This window comes from Malaclemys terrapin, chromosome 6 (assembly GCF_027887155.1).
Source record: "Malaclemys terrapin pileata isolate rMalTer1 chromosome 6, rMalTer1.hap1, whole genome shotgun sequence".
Taxonomy (NCBI): domain Eukaryota; kingdom Metazoa; phylum Chordata; order Testudines; family Emydidae; genus Malaclemys; species Malaclemys terrapin.
Window position 1 is genome coordinate 37,897,487 of NC_071510.1, and position 17,101 is coordinate 37,914,587.

Here is a 17,101-nt window from a genome sequence, read left to right on the forward strand (position 1 = left end):
AGGCGGGTGGTGAAGCATTGGCATGGGTTACCTAGGGAGGTGGTGGAATCTCCATCCTTAGAGGTTTTTAAAGCCCGGCTCGACAAAGCCTTCGCTGGGATGATTTAGTTGGTGTTGTTCCTTCTTTGAGCAGGGGATTGGACTAGATGACCTCCTGAGGTCTCTTCCAACCATAATATTCTATGATTTTATGATTTAATGATTTTGACCCAGGGAATCCCCCAATGCCAAGTGGCTCAGGGCACACCATTACATAACTCACATCAGGCCTCACTCTCTCATTGCCCCAACACACTGTTGTCTTAATCTGTATCTAAAAGGTGTCATGAGGTATCATATGCAAACTGGTAATATACTGGTCACTAATATGTGTGTGATGTATAACGATATACATGTTATACAGTGTATAACAATTAGAGATTTGTAATGAAAATATATTCTTAAAAGATGTTTTGCAAGCAGTGTATTCTAGATCAGTGCTTTTCAAACTTTTTTCTGGCGACTCAGTTGAAGAAAACTGTTGATGCCCATGTCCCAGCGGAGCTGGGGATGAGGGCTTTGGGGTGTGGGAGGGGCTCAGGGCTGGGGCAGAGGGTTGGGGTGCAGGGGTTAGGGCTGTGGGGTGGGGCCAGGAATGAGGGGTTCAGGGTTTGGGAGGGGGCTAAGGGCTGGGGCAAGGGGTTGCTTCTGGGAGGGGATCAGGACTCTGGGCTGGGGGTGCAGGCTCTTGGGTGGGGCCAGAAATGAGGGGTTTGGGGTGCAGGAAGGGGCTCTGGGTTTGGGGGGCTCAGGGCTGGGAAAGGGGATGGGGATGCAGGGTTGGGGCATGGGATTACCTCGGGTGGCTCCTGGTCAGCAGCGCAGTGGGGATGCTAAGGCAGCCTTCCTGCCTGTCCTGGCACTGCGGACTGCACTGCACCCCAGAAGCAGATCTGGCTCCTAGGTGGAGGCACACAAGTGGCTCCTTATGGCTCTCGCCCGCAGGCACCACCGCCCCAGCTCCCATTGGATGGTTCCTGGCCTATGGGAGTGTGGAGCCGGTGCTCGGGGTGGGAGCAGTGCACATAGCCCTGTGTCCCCCTCCCCCCCACCCCACCTGGGAGCCAGACCTGCTGCTGGCCGCTTCCAGGGCGCAGTGCGGTGTCAGAACAGGTAGGAACTAGCCTGCCTTAGCCAGGCAGCACCACCGATGGGACTTTTAATGGCCCGGTCAGCAGTACTGACCAAAGCCGCCTTACATTCCACAACCCAGTACTGGGTCGTAAACCACTGTTCTAGACAAAGGTATGTTGTTTTCCTGTGTCTCCAGTATAAATTGAGCCAGGTAACACCTCAGAGGACAACGAGAAGTACATCCATACAAAAGATAATCAAAACCATCAAACTAACACAGTGGGGGAGAAGGCTGCTTAACAATCACGATGGGGGATGGAGCCTGCACCCTCAGGAAACCTTCTTGCGTCTTGAAGCAGACACTATAGACTTTGGGAAATGCAAGCAAAGGCAGAAAGCCATTTTGGCATCCATCACTGGACAGACAAAAGAGGCCAGAGCTCTTGTAATCTGAGAAAGACGGATCCTTCAGCTAAGGGGGTAGAAGTCTCTGGGAACTGACTATAGGTGAGAAACCTGCTTAGACAAAGATTGCAACTTGCTGAAGTTAAGTTTTAGCCACCAGATAGCACATTTTGTTTTGTTTTACTTGTAACCATAACTGTGTTTTCTATTCTTATTGCCACTTAAGTATCTGTTCTCTGTTAATAAACTCACCTTGTTTTATTACAAAACCATCTCAGTGCTGTGTATTAAACTGAAGGATGGATCCTCAGTTAAACTAACAGGCAGAGGACTTCATAACTTCTATGAGTATCCAGTGAGAGAGACTGGACATTGCAGGGGAGACTCAGGATTGGAAGGGCTGTTGGTGTCACCCTGCAAGGAGAAACTAGGCTGGTGAAAACCAGGATGAGGCCACTGTGCTGTGAGCAGGCTGCTGGTATCAGGACTCTGAGCCAAAGCTTCACAATACAAGCACTCAGGGCTACAGGGCAGGTAGTGATAGAGCCCCTTACTGGTCTGGGTGAACCCCCAAAGCATCACAGTGATATTCTTCTGTTTGTTTGGGCAGTGCATTTCTGTCATAATTTTTTTAATTGTTGTTGAGCACCTATACATGCTTTACAAATTGACATAAATATTTGAAAGAATAGTATAAGTTTTAATGTTTTCATTAAACTAAATACAGAAAATATCAATTTCCCTTTGAGCTCTCGTGCATGTTTAATTTTATAATAACATTTCTTAGACTAATTCTAGAGAAAACAGCAAAAAATATTGTTTGTTTATAAATGTCATGGGAATAAGATTACGTTTTATCATAACATATTTTACTTTAATTTTTTCTACTAGGCCTTTATGACAAAGTATTTTAAGAATCAATTATTGTATCATCAAAAATGCAATTTATTATTAAGAAAGACTAACAACCTTTCTAGCAGTTTATTACTTCACATTAAATATTTATTAGGAAAAAAATTAGAAGTAGTAAGCACATTTCATTTCAATAATAATGAATAAAAGTATAATTGAAGTTCATTTTTACAAGATAGAACTAGGAATTCTTATTAAAATTGACATTTGAAGCCTGGACCTTCAGCATTGCAGCACAGATTGTTACTACTTAAACTACAGGACTAATAACATTAGTAGTCAGCAGGAGAAGGCTGTTTTGGGGGGAAGGGGTGGAAAGCGATGCAGCTAGGTCTGGGAAATGGTTGCAAGAAGCTAACCCTGATGTGATTTGCTCCCTCTTCCCTTCCCCATACACCCCGCCTGGGCATTGGGAATTTGGGGGAGCTGCCACCCTGGAGACTGGAGGAAGAGAGAAACTGGACCACTGATGCTATTGCTAGGTGTGCTACAGCTGCTTTGGTAGCAACCTGTGACCCCAAAGCAGCAGCATCTGCCCTCAGCCCAGTCTAGAAACAGTCAGTGATTTCATCAGCACAGCGATGCTGGAACAATTTTTATTGTGGGGGTGATGAGAGTCATTGAACCAAACTTGTTAGTCTCTAAGGTGCCACAAGTACTCCTGTTCTTTTTTTGAACCAAACTGTAAACCCTGTATCTAATTGAAACCACTTCAAGACAGGGGGTGCGGCACCCCCAGCACCCCTAGTTCCAGCACCTATATATCAGCTGCTAAAACTGCCCTGAGGAACACACAGGAGGAAAGGGAAAAGGTGACTAAATTTTATTATGATGATGTTTAAAAAAAAAAGTGAACAGTACAGAGTTTAAACATATCAATTTCTGGTTATCAGGGAATAACGTACAGATTATCGAGGAGTGTGAAGTTCGGTTTAAGATCGGGTGTTGTAAGGAATACATAATCTGCAGTATCCCTGATTGGGGGTAAAAGGTTGATTGATCAAAGTACAGACATTGAGATATGAGGGTATGATGTTCATATAATGGCTATGTTCGGGTGTGGAGTATAATGAGTGGATATGATGATGATGGATTGACCCTCATTTGGTGAGATTTAATGTTCAGGGAGTTTATGGTTCTAGTTCATATGATCCAACAGAGAAAGTCTCTTGGTCCCTTTCTCGTAGTCGAAGAACAATGTCACACTATACATCATAGCCACATCTGTATGGAATTATTGCATAGGACAAAGAAAAGGCACATATAAAGGGAGCTCACCCTGACCTATGGCAAAGGTTGGCTGCAAACAGAGATGTGAGAGTCAGCACTAGGCATAAGAAGGCAAAGCAACTGCTTAAGTGCCCAAACAACTCAAGGGGACCCTGATTTAGTATTGCCACCAAAATATTGTTAATCTAAGGTATACTTTTTAACAAGTGTATCAGGATGCATTGGGCTGGGTTTTTTCCTGTGGTTTGTGGAAATAATGCAATAGGTATTTTTAGGGGGTAGGTGTGAGGAGTAAGGGCTGGCCACCAAAAATATTCCTGCTCAGCGCCCCTCCCCCCCCCCCCCCCCCCCGTGGGCTAGCTCTGACTCTGGTGAGAACTGTTCAAAGGAAGGCCACAACAATCCTTTGCAGTTGAAAATGTGAGGCCATCTAAGTTGAGGAATCTCGCTGCCATGGCACTCGGATCCATACTACACTATCTGCCTCCGCTACACAGAGAAGGGGACTGGACAATGCAAGCATGCCTGGTCAAATCCAGTTTAGCTCTAGCTGCCGCCCTCCAGTCATCCCATCCCCGCCCCTCAGACCGTGCAACTGAGCACACTCCACCCCCCCACCCCCACCCCATGGCAGCATCTGCCTCATGCAATGTGCACACCCCACACCCCTCCCCGTTGCCTCCGTCCCATGCACTGTGCAAACCCTGCCCCATGCACTTTGCATACTCCGCACCCATCGCTGCCCTGCCCTTTGCACTGTACAAATCCCGCCCCGTAGCTTTCCCATGCACCGTGGACGCCCCTCCCCCATGGGGGAGATGACCGTGACGATGACTGTGAGGTGACTATACTGCCCACAGCCCCCAGCCTCCTCTCCCTACGGCTTCGGTGACATCACGAGAAGCCCCGCCCCTTCCGGTCTCTCCTTCTCTTCCTCCCCCCGCCCACCGCCGCCCGCGCGCCAGAGTGATTCCAGAGAGCGCGCGCGGCGGCCGCAGCAGCAGCGTCGTCGCTGGCTCTGAGCGGCCGCTTCGCATTCAGCCTCCTCCCTCCCCGGAACAGCGCGCGGCGGCGGCGGCATCGACCGACCGACACCAGCGCCGGTTTCTGCGCGTGCGGCGGCGCTTCCATCCGGCCCCGGAGCCTCGCGGCGCAGCAGTAGCAGCGCGAGCCGGCGCGCGTGGAGTAGGAGGATCCGCCTCTCTTCTCCCCCTCCCCCCCGCGCGGCGCGGCGCGTCTCTCTCCGCGTTGCTGCAGAAACAAAGGAGAGGAGCGGCGGCGGCGTGAGCTCCTCACCGGGCCGGGACTCGCCCCGCTCGCGCCGGGACAGCCAACCCCTCCCCCCGCCGCCTTTGTCTGGCCGCAGCAGAACCGACCACTCGCCCGGGGCCCTCGCCAGCAGCCCCTTCGAGCAGGTCAGTGGCGCCCCGCGGCCTGTGTCTCCCTTCGTGGGTGGGGAGGGCCGAGCAGCGCGGGGGGGGCGAGGGAATTGCTCCGGCCCTTATACGGGCCAGACACCCCCGCCTGTTCCGGGGAGAAGGGCCCACGGCTCCTTAGAGCCCGAGCAAAGGTCCGGGCCGGGGGGGGCAGCGAATGGGGCCCTTAGCAGCCCGATCCCCGCCGCCGGCCCTGGGGGAGTCCCCGCCCGGGCTTCGCGGGCCGCGGCTGCTGGGAAGAACAAAGAGCCGGAAGGGGCTGGGGAGGCCGGCGGCGCTGAGCGAGCGGCTGGGCGGCGTGACTCAGGGATTTTGAGAGAGGCCCAGCAGGCCTGGGGCTGCCGGTGGCCGGGCGAGGAACAAGGCACGTTGCCGCTCTCGCGGCTCCGGCTCGAACAGCGCTTCCCCTGTGTGCCCGGCCCCTGGCGAGTGTCTTCGGCCGCGGGAGGCTGGCGGCGCCCTTCCTTTTTGTTTATTTGATTGGCTTGGCTTAATTTTGCCTTTGTCCGTTTGGATCTATATTCTCCGTGTATCTAGGGAGCGCCTCAGCTCCTCTTTCTAAAGCGCAAAATGCCCTGGGGCAGCCTGGGGTCTGGAGGAGGAGGTCAGGATAAATAAAGATTTAGGTCAGCCAGCCCATTCTGCCCCATCATTGACGCAACTCCCATGGCTTTTAGTATTGATTTAGATATTGCTTTGATTTTTCTGTTCTCCTTTTCCCCTCACGAAGTCCGTTTTAAAATGTGAATTTATCTGGTGTGGCTATTGCAGTTTGCTTGTGGCTTGGTCAATAAAGCACTTTTGCATGGAGAACTAAAGTTCATTGCTGCTGTTTTATGGTATTTTGTTAAGCCCACTCCAAATTCATTGTTAATTATATTATTAAAGTGCCCTTGAGTTTAGCTGTAATTCAAAACGAAATACCTCCTATATAGTCTTTAGCTGCTTACTATACTGTAGTATTTTCCTGCCCTTGTTTAACTTGTATAACTAGCAGCTATCCAGATTACTGTAATAGAATCACTAGCTGAGCTAATGCAAGTTGCAAAACCTAGTTCCTTCTGTAAAAGGAAACAGGAGGGAACAAGAACCTTAACCTTTTAATAAGTCTCTTCTTTGCATCTAAAAAGGAATAAACTGATATGCAGGCAAATGCTTCTGTTGAAACCACCCACCCAAAAATGCTGAGTACTGTATATGCGTGAGCAGAAGCAGTGCAACAGCAGTCATCTTTTGGGCCTCAGATCATACTCAGCTGTTTTGTCTTTATGCTGTATGTTAAAAATGGCAATGGCTGTTTGAGATGACTAGCCCATGATGCTGCATTTTCTAAGTAGAATTTAAGAATGTCTCCCTCTCTCTTCAGAGGAAGCTGTAATCATCCTGTTAATTGGATTTTATATTTCTCCATTACAGTGGGTGTATGCTTTGCTGCTTTAGTTCTGTGGGTTGTGTAGGAGTTGGCAACCTTTTGAGATATAAATAGAAGCTGATTTCAGAGGCCCCTGTTGACGAGGTTGTGTGTTTGAGCCTCTTGCTCAGCCTGTCACATTGCAGCCTTGTGACAGGCGGAAGCTAATGCATTCACCCATGTGACCTAAGCTTCTGAGAAATACTAAGGAAAGCAGGCACACATGTGATACTATTATAAGCTGGTTTTCTAAGGGAAAGACAGAACTGAATGTATTAAGTGGATGACTGCTAAATTATGGAGTCCCATCCTAGTTGGCAGCTGCTCTTATGACAAGCAAAACATTTCTGTCATAAAGAGCTTGAAACAGTTAGGTTTATGAAACCAATAGTCATTTGAATTTCCCCTTTTCATTAATCCAAAAGTACAAAGAGCATAATTTAGTTTCTGGTTGATAAATACTTATTAATGGATGATAAAGGTATATTTGTCTTCATGCTGGTGTGTGCTTTTTAAAGGAAATGTTAGTCAGGTGATACTTGGACCTGGTACAAGAAAAATGAAATGGCACAATTTCTTTAACAGTCACTAGAAAATAACAACTTGTCCTTTTTTAATTAGGGGCATATTTCTCGTAGGGAAAGAATGTGCTGACAGGAGCCATGAAAGTGCTTGTATTTACATTATATCCAAAACAACAATTAAAACCTAAAAATAGATTTAAATAGCATGTGGTAAAACATGTTTACAACATACTCATTTTTAAGAGGAGCAAATTGGAGCAATGAAGACTCATTCATGGATACTGACATGTTTAGAATTATTGAAAGGGACACCACTCACTTAAAATTAGCACTTCTGTCCTCTATCTAAATTGTAAAGCCTAAAATTACTATAGATTAGAAGAAAATATTTTCTGTATTTTTAGGTCATCTGGCAGCACTTTGTATAGTCCACTGTGCTGCATAGCTGATCAGTTCCATCTGCATGGGTCCTTAAAATAAATAAGAGAAGTGGTTGTAAAACCACAATTCGGTAGGAGAAGCCTATGGCAAGTGTCAAAAAGGTCTTGTACTCAAGGTACTAAACTAGAGATATAGATCAAGAGATGTCACAAACTATCTGAGTGACCTTGTGCAAGTCACCTAATTTCTTTGCTTCGATTCCAGATCTGTAAAAGGTACATGTAATTGTTCCTTTTTGCCCCTTGGTATGCCTTGTCTAGTTTGTAAATTTTCTGGGTCAGGAATTGTTTCTGTGTATTTACAGTACTTGCTATAGTGGGCCCTAAATCGCCCTTGGAGCCACACAGTGATAGTTTCAGCTACTATAGTCTCTCTAAAGAAAGGCTTATCACCCTTAGGAGATGCAGACCTTTAATTTACAGAATGTATGTTTTGGTCCATAGCAAGCACCTATGTATCAACATTTGTATATTGGGTTGCTGTGAATCTTAAACTTGTCTTTTCAAATATCCGTAATTCTCTTTGGATGTTACTACAGAGAGAGACACTAATATGGAGAGGCTGTTTTTGTCAAAATATCTAGCTCTTTTCAAGCTTTAAAAAATTCAATGTGCCCCGAAAGGTGTATTGTTTTAAAACACAATTTTTCTAATGGCCCAGTCGAAGATTTTAATTTTCCCTGGATTTGTAGCAGATCACTTGATTATACTGTGCTCCTGTTATAATAGTGCTCTTGGGAGCCAAGGATTCATTGCTATATCAAGTTTTCTGCTAAACTCGCATTGCAGTGATAAATCACTAGTGAAGGTGAGGTATTTATTTTGTTAATTTTTGCTGTTCATGTTATGCAGAGGTGAGGACTTTTATTATCCAATGCCAGACATGCTATAAATCCATACCTTGCTATAAATTCTTGAGCCAGAGTATTTTGCTGAGCTTATGGAAATGAGTAGGCTGTGTAAATGGGTGTCTTAGCAGTCAAAGGCATTTCTTGAAAGATTTCTGTTCAAGTTCGTTGCAAATGCAATGTTTAAAGCTCTGTAAAATAAATTCATGGCATTTCAGAAATGCCCACAGATCCCGAATATGGAAGATTCTGCACATATGTTCCTGCCAGTTAACATGCCGTGTCCTCTTTCATACACAACAAGACTACTTATTCTGTTTTGGAAATTACTTCTATAGTTAGAAGTGCATATTGAAATTGACCCACATGTCATATAAGCAGTAAAGGCAGTTTATTTGCTGTTCAGTCTATTGATAAATAGATTATATTAATTTCCAGAGTTGATTAGTGTACACAGATTTGGTGTGGTTTATTCAGTGGATCTGACTTCTTCAGGAATAGAAATTAGCCAAAGTGAGTGACAGGTGACACACGGGAAATATTGAAATATTTTTCTTGTAGGATTTTATAAAGGTATAAAAATATCAATGCTTTCCATTACTGCAACTTTACATAACACAAATGTAGCCTTTGTTAAGAATGCTGACCTCATTTATGCTGACATCATTAGAAAAAGTAAAGATACTAATGACTGTCTCGTACAAACTGTGATCGATTTTGGTGACATGCCAACTTTTAATGCAGTTTTCTGGTTTTATTTACAGCACAGAGATGGCTCAGGAGACAAACCAGACCCCAGGGCCCATGCTGTGTAGTACCGGATGTGGATTTTATGGGAATCCTAGGACAAATGGAATGTGTTCCGTCTGCTACAAAGAACATCTTCAGCGACAGCAGAATAGTGGCAGAATCAGTCCAATGGGTAAACTTTTTTATTAGGAGAAATCCTGTCTGAGAAGATGGCAGGGATTGTAGGACAAGTGTTAGAGGCAAGAACATCTGCAATGGCTATGCTGAAAACAAGCAATGATTTGGAGTGGGGGTTAGCAACGAATAAAACTATTATGTTCATTTTTACATTCTGGACAACGCACTATGCTTGCTGCCCCACCCTAAGTCTCTGCTGAGCACTTGATCCATATATTTAGATGATCACTTTAGTTGTATTTCATTGGCATGCAGTTTTAAAGACACAAAGCAATCTAATAAAATATCAAGTAAATGGGTGAGAATAGCTGAACTAATATTATACTTAAGTGTGCTTGAGTAGTTGATATTAATTTATATTCTATGCATTTACTTAACTTTCAAATTTCTGTTGCATAGGAACAGCCAGTGGTTCAAGCAGTCCTACCTCAGACTCTGCATCAGTTCAGAGAGTAGATGCTAGCTTAAACTGTGAAGGTGCTGCTGGCAGCACATCTGACAAATTAAGGTAAGTTGTAGGATGACTGTTTTGAGGCTAAACTAAGGTAAATCTATAAAACAAATAGAGGGTTTATACTTAAAACAATCATGGCCTAGGCATACTGATATCACCTTATTGTAGTTTAGTTTTTGGAGGAATAAATAGCTGACAAACTGTGCTTGGTGGAGAACTACAATTGACCAATGCTTTGTGAACTTGATTGAAGATGTAGCATTTGAGAATTCTGATGTAATTGGTATATGATGATTGACATTGGACTGTTGGATATTACAAGAACACTTGCTTGACTCTTAGCTGAACAGCAGTTTGCTGCATAGCTCCTTCGGTCTTCTAGAGCAGTATTTCTCAACGTTTTTGATACCAGGGACTGGCTTGCTGCCTTCCTAAACTGTATCAGGGAGATCTCAGGGACTGGTGCTGGTGCACAGACCAGCTGTTGAGAAACACTGTTGTAGAGTGAGTGAAGTAATTATTAAAAGAAGCCTTTCATTATTTTCTTCAAATATTGTAGAAGCTACCTCTGTAATGGCAAAACAAATAGTTTAAACTGCTGAGAATTTTTAAGTAGAGTTTGGACAACACATGCATTTAGTGTAAACTCAAAACTAACATGAATTGCTTTTCTCATTGAATGTAACAGAAATGTGCCTGTTGCTGCCTTGCCCGTAACACAGCAAATGACAGAAATGAGCATTTCAAGAGAGGAAAAAGTAACACCGAAAACAGAGACAACAGAGCCAGGTGTGCCATCAAATTAACTTTGAATACAACTAGTGGCTTTTAACAGAAGTTGACAGTTTATATTACCATCTCTTCCCTCACCATCATAACACTGTCATGGGAACAATATTAAAAACGGAAGGTGGTGGTTCTGAATATTTGAGTATACATTGTAGTGCAGAGAAAAATAGCTGGGGCTAAATTTGATGGTTGGACATGCACACAATTCCCATTGAAGAATTTGACAAGAGAGCAAGTTTGGCTCTTAAACTTGCAGTTTAAATTTTGAAACACTTAGAATGTACCCTATTGTTGTTTTAGAATTGTAAGGGAAAAGAACAGAGGGCTAAAATGGTAGAAACCGCTGTTGAAAATCTAGGAGTAGCTTTCTCAAATTTCTGTTGGCTTGTGTATTCAGTCGTATTAGAGAAGGAAATGCAGCTTTTATGGAGGATAAATAATTATTTGAGCTTACTGGCTAAACATATTTTAAGAGGATATTTCTTTTATAACTCTGTCCCAGGGCTATGTCCTTAGTTTAATGCATGTAACAGACTTGTCTGTTGAAGGACAGACTGATCAAGCACCTGTGGGTATAATTGATCCATTGTTCTTGAATTGGAGTGAATTTAACAGTTGGGCCATATTTTCATAATCCAAGCGGATACTTTAGAAGTTGTACTTTTACGTTGGGAAGGTTGCAGATACCTTACAATGGTATTATTTAAATTAAAAGAAAAGTTAAAGCATTAATCTTTTTTGTGAAAAGCAAGTCTACACCAAAAGCTACCAAGTCCTTGAACCAGTATTTTTGTTAAACTGTGACATAAAGTTGAATAATGTGTAATTTTTCTACAGCTACTAACACCAATATTGTCTCTTTTCCTTTTTCCCATTTGATGTGTCTCCTTCAAAACACTTCATTTAAATAGCTTTATAAAATTGGTGTTTGTTTTGTAAATGCTGCCTTGGTTTTACAAGAGATTTTTTTCTGTGATTCTTAAACAAAATTATCGTTTTTCAAAACTGGAAAAAATCTGAAGGTTAAGAGTCACAGGAAGATTTCAGTTACTAGCCCTTTATTTCTGTGTAGGATTTGAGCTGCTTTAATGTCTTGCATTAAACTGTTTTGTATTCAGACTTAGGCTCCGGCTATTTGGGATGTAAAAGACGTGCATCAGTAATGATTCTGTGACATGGATTGATAAATACAAGTGTATTTATTGCTCTGATGCTTTTTGGGGTGTGTACAGAGTTTAAGGAGACTTTTATAAGCTATGCAAGTTTCAAATTCTCCTGTAACTCAGTTGTGTGTCTTTTAACAATGCATCTTGAGGTCATACCTGAGAGCGCCAATGAGGAAGGAAACAGTACATGTAAAATAAGGTAGTAATGACCGTGTAGCAAGTGAGTCAAATTGAAAATTCTTGTTAACAGTTAAAATTGGTTACCAAATTGCAGAAGTCATCTTTGAAACTGATAGCTTGTAAGCTTCTGATCTCCTTGGGGATGAACAGATGACTAATTGACACCAAAAACTATGCTATGCAAAACAGTACTTAAGTCTTTCTATGCTAACAGAAGCTGCTTGGAGAAAGTTGCTTATAACAATTCTTAATTTAATTACCAGGCTAATAGTAAATGCCTCTGTGGAACTCAAAACGCCGGGTTTTATTGCAATTTAGATGGAAAGGAACAGAAATTGCATACTGGAAGTCCATGTAAATACCTGGGAAACCTTAAGTTGATCTTTTTTTCCTTCCCCTCTCCCCCTTCCCCCCCCGGGCTTTGAAATCGTTACACTGGCATTCTTCCAGCTTTAGATCTTTAGGAAAACTGCTATCTGCTCCAGTGTGTTTTCTGCAGTCCATATTCCTTAAACTCTACATATGGCCACTCAACGGGTATCTTAAAGCCAGTTTTGCCAGACCATAGAATCTAGCCTCTAATTTTGTTTTTATCAAGTCCTTGTATTGTGCCTACTGTAATATCTGAGCACTTTTCAAAATTAAGTAACTTATTTGTAGACTGTTCACATCTTTCTTTTCTTCCTCCATCCGGCAGCACCTAGGATTTCTTTAATTCATTCTTTCAGAACAGGAGGGAAAAAAGTCATGGGGGAAAGTCTGTCATGGGAAAATTGTATCAAAGAGGAAGGGCTTGCTCATCTTAAGTCATGACAAGATTTAGGTTCATTGTCATCTGCCACTCTTTAAGAGAACATCGTTGGGCAGGCTTGCTGAAAAGGCTTTGGCTGCTCCTCTCACTAATCTTGTCCTGTTTCAGTTTGGTAGTCTACAAGTATCACAGATGTTTGGAGGGATCATGATCACAAAGAAAGATGTCCTCTGAACAGACTTGTTCAAAGCCCATTTAGCATTTTGAGGATAAATACTAGGACTTGATCCATTCACTTAATGGGTAGTCATTAGAGATCTGAGCACTAGTGTTGTGTCCTTCTTCAACTTTTATTGCATGTGGATTGGTGGGTGTGCCCAAATACAACAGTCTGGTGGTCACACATGCATGGAATACTATGGCTTGGGTCAGACTTATACCTGACAGGATGCGATCTTCTGGCAAGCTGTAGAAAGAAGGGTGCTTTACTTGCTCCTGTTGCTATTTGGAGATCTATTATTGGATCCAAAACCACATACCATTTTGTGACCGTAGGAAAGATGGCCTCTGTTTGGAAAAAAACTTGATCTTCTCATTATTTCCCTCTATCCACCATCACTTCAATTTTCCCAAGATTGAACTTCAGCTAGCTGCTCCTCCAGAAATAAATATACCCTCAGGTACTGTGACAAGTAGTGTGGCTATTACTAGCATTTGGGATGAAGATATTTTGAGTATCTATGTATTGTAGGCACTTCGGATTATGGCACCTGGCAATCTCTCCCAGAAGCTTGTAGATGTCAGAGTTGGGGAGAGAATATGTAACACTCCATAAACAGTCTATCAAGAAAGGGTAAGCAAATAGGGCTTACCTGAGTTTACATGTCCCAATCTTTCAAGCAACTGAAACTTTTATCTGTTATTTCCATCTGTTTAATTTTGTCATTCATCTAGATTGTAAACTGTTTAGGGTGGGAACTGAACATGCTATATATACTTAGCATGTTATTTTCAGATGTCTATAAGTGGTGTTTTTTAAAACAAAGTCAAAACATACCTTGTTCAGAATTACTGGGTGTGAAAGGGAACCTTAAAAAAAGAAGTGTAATCATTAAAAGGGGTGGTTTGCATTAAAAGTAACAGAGAGTCTTGACCCTTGTAAAACTACATTTCACTTTTGGACTTACGGTCCAAGAAAAGCTTCTTAAATGAAACTAGACTCAACCAGGACCCCAAATGTTCATGGGCGAAGCAACTGAAAACTAGCATTAGAATGAATGAGTCAGTTTAACTATGCTACCTTTACTGCTGCACTGAATTTACTGTAATACAAGAATGTCTAGGTTCAGCATAAATGTGGGTTGTTGCTCTTTTCTAAATTACTGTAGGAGTGCTTGTATAAGAAAGTGGAGAGCATTCTCATAGGCAAAGGTAACTCTTCTCTGACTGAGAATAGCGCTCATAGCAGGGAACTATGTGAACCAATGGTGTAGTGATTCAAAAATTCAGTTGCTGTTGCAGTCTTAGGCCTGACCTACAGTAGAAAATTGGATTGGCATCACTGTCACTCAAGGATGTGAAAAATCCATACCCCTGTGCAGTGTAATTAACCTAAGTCCCTGTGTAGGTTGACAGAATTTTTCCATCATTTTAGCTACCACCTCTTGGAGATGGATTACCTACACGACAGGAAAATCCCTCTCATTGGTGTAGGTAGTGTCTACATTGAAGCATTACTGTCTCACCTGGCTATTGTTAGATTGGAAATTGTTACAAACATTATGCATTAATCTGGATTGTGTTAATTGTGCCATAAGTATTGTGTAGCTTAATGCTTTTAGGGTCTTTCAGTTTACTTGATTTCTGAAACAAAAAAACTTATGTATAATTTAGATTGTTTAAAGAGTAGGTGGTCACAAAGCTTTACCTATTAAACACTGGGGGGAATCTCTCAAAGGAATACTAAAAACACAACTATACACTTGGTTTACCATGTGACCTTAAATTTAAACTTTCCTGTATACATTGATATTCAAAGTAGGTCTTAAGTCTTACATAGCACTCACCGTGCACTTATGACACTTTCCATTCATAGTTCTTTAGGTAGGTAGGTTAAATAAAGCTCACCATTTACATGCGAAAATGGAGAGAAGGTTAAAGTGGCCATATTCCTGACTTACCAGCACTTGGTGTAATAGACACAGCTGCAGGTTTATAGCTAAAGACATCAGTATTCATATAAAATAACCTTACACGTGGTATTGTATACATTATGAATTTTGCATAGTTTCTGGGAAAGGAGTGCAGTGTCTTTGGCTGTACCTACATTCTTGAACAAATGCTTGTTGAATTATTCAAAATTAATCTGGAGCTCATTTCAGTTTGCTTTATTTTTATTTTTTGCTGCTTTTCCCATAGTTGTTACTCAACCAAGTCCATCAGTATCTCAACCCAGTACTTCTCAGAATGAAGAGAGTGCTCCTGAATTGCCCAAACCAAAGAAGAACAGATGCTTCATGTGCAGAAAGAAGGTTGGCCTTACAGGTATATGAAAAGGCTTTGTCGATACTTAACAGCTTTTGTTGACTAGCATTTGCATTTACTAGTTCTCTGGATTGAACTTTTGTATTTGGTATTTTGTAGAACTCATTTTAGGTAGGAAGCATTCCAAAAATCATTGGGATGAGACCCTGTGAAACAGCTGTGTTTTTTTGAAATGCATGGAATCTTTGTTCTTCCTATATTGCTCTTAACAGAACAGTTGTAAATATTTGGTTTTGTCTGTAGTGACTAAGCCTTAAAATCATAATTTAGGTAGAGCTGAAAGTGACACTGCTCCCTTTTGTTTGTACAGGATTTGACTGCCGATGTGGAAACTTGTTTTGTGGACTTCACCGTTACTCTGACAAGCACAACTGCCCATATGACTACAAAGCAGAAGCTGCAGCTAAAATCAGGAAAGAAAATCCAGTTGTTGTGGCTGAAAAAATCCAGAGAATATAAACTAACCTACTTGTGAAAAGACTGACTTTGTTTTTATTTTAATATATCCTAGGAAAACATTAAAGAGCAGATGCATGGCATTTTCTTTTGATGTTCTCCAGAGTTTTACTTTAGTCTTGTCTGTCTTATTGATATTTCAGGATGTTTGGGTGTTTGTTACAGGCAGAATTGGATAGATACAGCCCTTCTAAAATGTATATGCCCTCCCCAGAATAAAATTGGATTAATTAAGACCTGCACAGGAAGCTAGAAATGCACAGAGGACAAATTGTCTAGTTCACATGTGCCAAACAAATGTGTAAAATCTGCATGTCTGCAGCAGATCTGCCTTGTAGGAATGTAATTGAGGTATACCATCTTTGGCTAGTGTTACATGCCTGTTTGGGCGGAAAAGATACACCAGAAAAAAGTTGGCAGTCTACTTCTATCATAGTTAAATCTTCTCCTATCTTTAATTTCCACAATTCATTGTTTTGAAGCAGAATGTGAGCTTACATAGAGGATCCACCTTACATAGAGGAGTGTTGGTGCCATATTTAAGATATAGTTAAAGTTGTTTAATGCAGCAGGAAAAGTGAGAAATTCTGAGACTTAAAGGGTGTGAATGATACTGGAAATGACTACATTATATAGTTCAGAACAATCAGAGCAGGTTCCCAAAGGAAATGCCCTCTTAGAAACTTGATGAACTGGCCTGCAACAGAAGGTTTGTCTGCTTTACTCTTGCATAGCTAAAAATGTTGTGTAGCACAATGCTGTAAGATTTTTATTTACAAAAGAAAAAAAGCTATTTGATTTTAGATTTACCACAGCAGCTCTATCAAGTAACAACAATATGTTGGCATCTAAGTTGCAAAGATATTTGAGCAGTTTAATTTTTCGTGTATCTTCATGTTGGGTTCAAGAGAATAAGAGCTTTTTTTATTTAATAGTTTTTTAAATATAAGATGGCACCATTCTGCATGGAAAACCATACCCAACATAGCTGCTGTAGACTTAAGTGGTACCTGGCACCACTCTGAGGGCTGCTTTATCATTTTTAATTGTATTTGGGTGTAGGACTGTAGTGTTCTTGGGTGTATTGCATGGGCTGCATTATCTACAGCATTGTACAATAACTCTAGAAAAGGCAGTATACTTCACTGATGCTTGTCTGGTAATATCACTTCTGTGTTATAATGGAAGTTTTTTTGTGATGTATGAAACTTGTTTTTTATATAAATCAGTACAGTTTAGACTAGTGTTGTGGTAATGCCTGTTATCATCTGTAAATAGTTAACTACGTACACAAGGCGCTACTTCTGATTTTTATTGCAGTGTTCAGTCTTAGTTTTTACTTCACTATTAAAAGCATCAGGTTTTTTGCTTTAACTTTGTCCTTCAGTTCTGAGTTATTAGATATGCAAATGTGTACAGATAGTTCATATTTATGTATTGCACATAATCATGCTACCCAGCATCTATGCTATGTTGTATTATGTAAATAATAAAATCATGTACAGAGGGAAATAA

General features: G+C 41.8%; 1 protein-coding gene across 1 annotated transcript; it reads left to right on the forward strand.

Moving 5' to 3' along the window:
* The first annotated feature begins 4,627 nt into the window (after nt 1–4,627).
* ZFAND5 (zinc finger AN1-type containing 5) lies at nt 4,628–17,101 on the forward strand. Its single transcript, XM_054031822.1, has 6 exons — nt 4,628–5,075; nt 9,084–9,241; nt 9,646–9,754; nt 10,389–10,489; nt 15,005–15,130; nt 15,441–17,101. Exons 2-6 carry the CDS (start codon nt 9,091–9,093, stop codon nt 15,587–15,589), a joined length of 636 nt encoding a protein of 211 aa, XP_053887797.1. The 5' UTR covers nt 4,628–5,075; nt 9,084–9,090; the 3' UTR covers nt 15,590–17,101.

What these genes read in the sequence shown, in the direction of transcription:
- ZFAND5 (XM_054031822.1), top strand. Translation starts at nt 9,091, where the DNA reads ATGGCTCAGGAGACAAACCAGACCCCAGGGCCCATGCTGTGTAGTACC. An exon ending in AGCACATCTGACAAATTAAG is followed by an intron (nt 9,755 to 10,388) that starts GTAAGTTGTAGG and finishes TGAATGTAACAG; the next exon opens with AAATGTGCCTGTTGCTGCCT. An exon ending in AAAGAAGGTTGGCCTTACAG is followed by an intron (nt 15,131 to 15,440) that starts GTATATGAAAAG and finishes TTGTTTGTACAG; the next exon opens with GATTTGACTGCCGATGTGGA.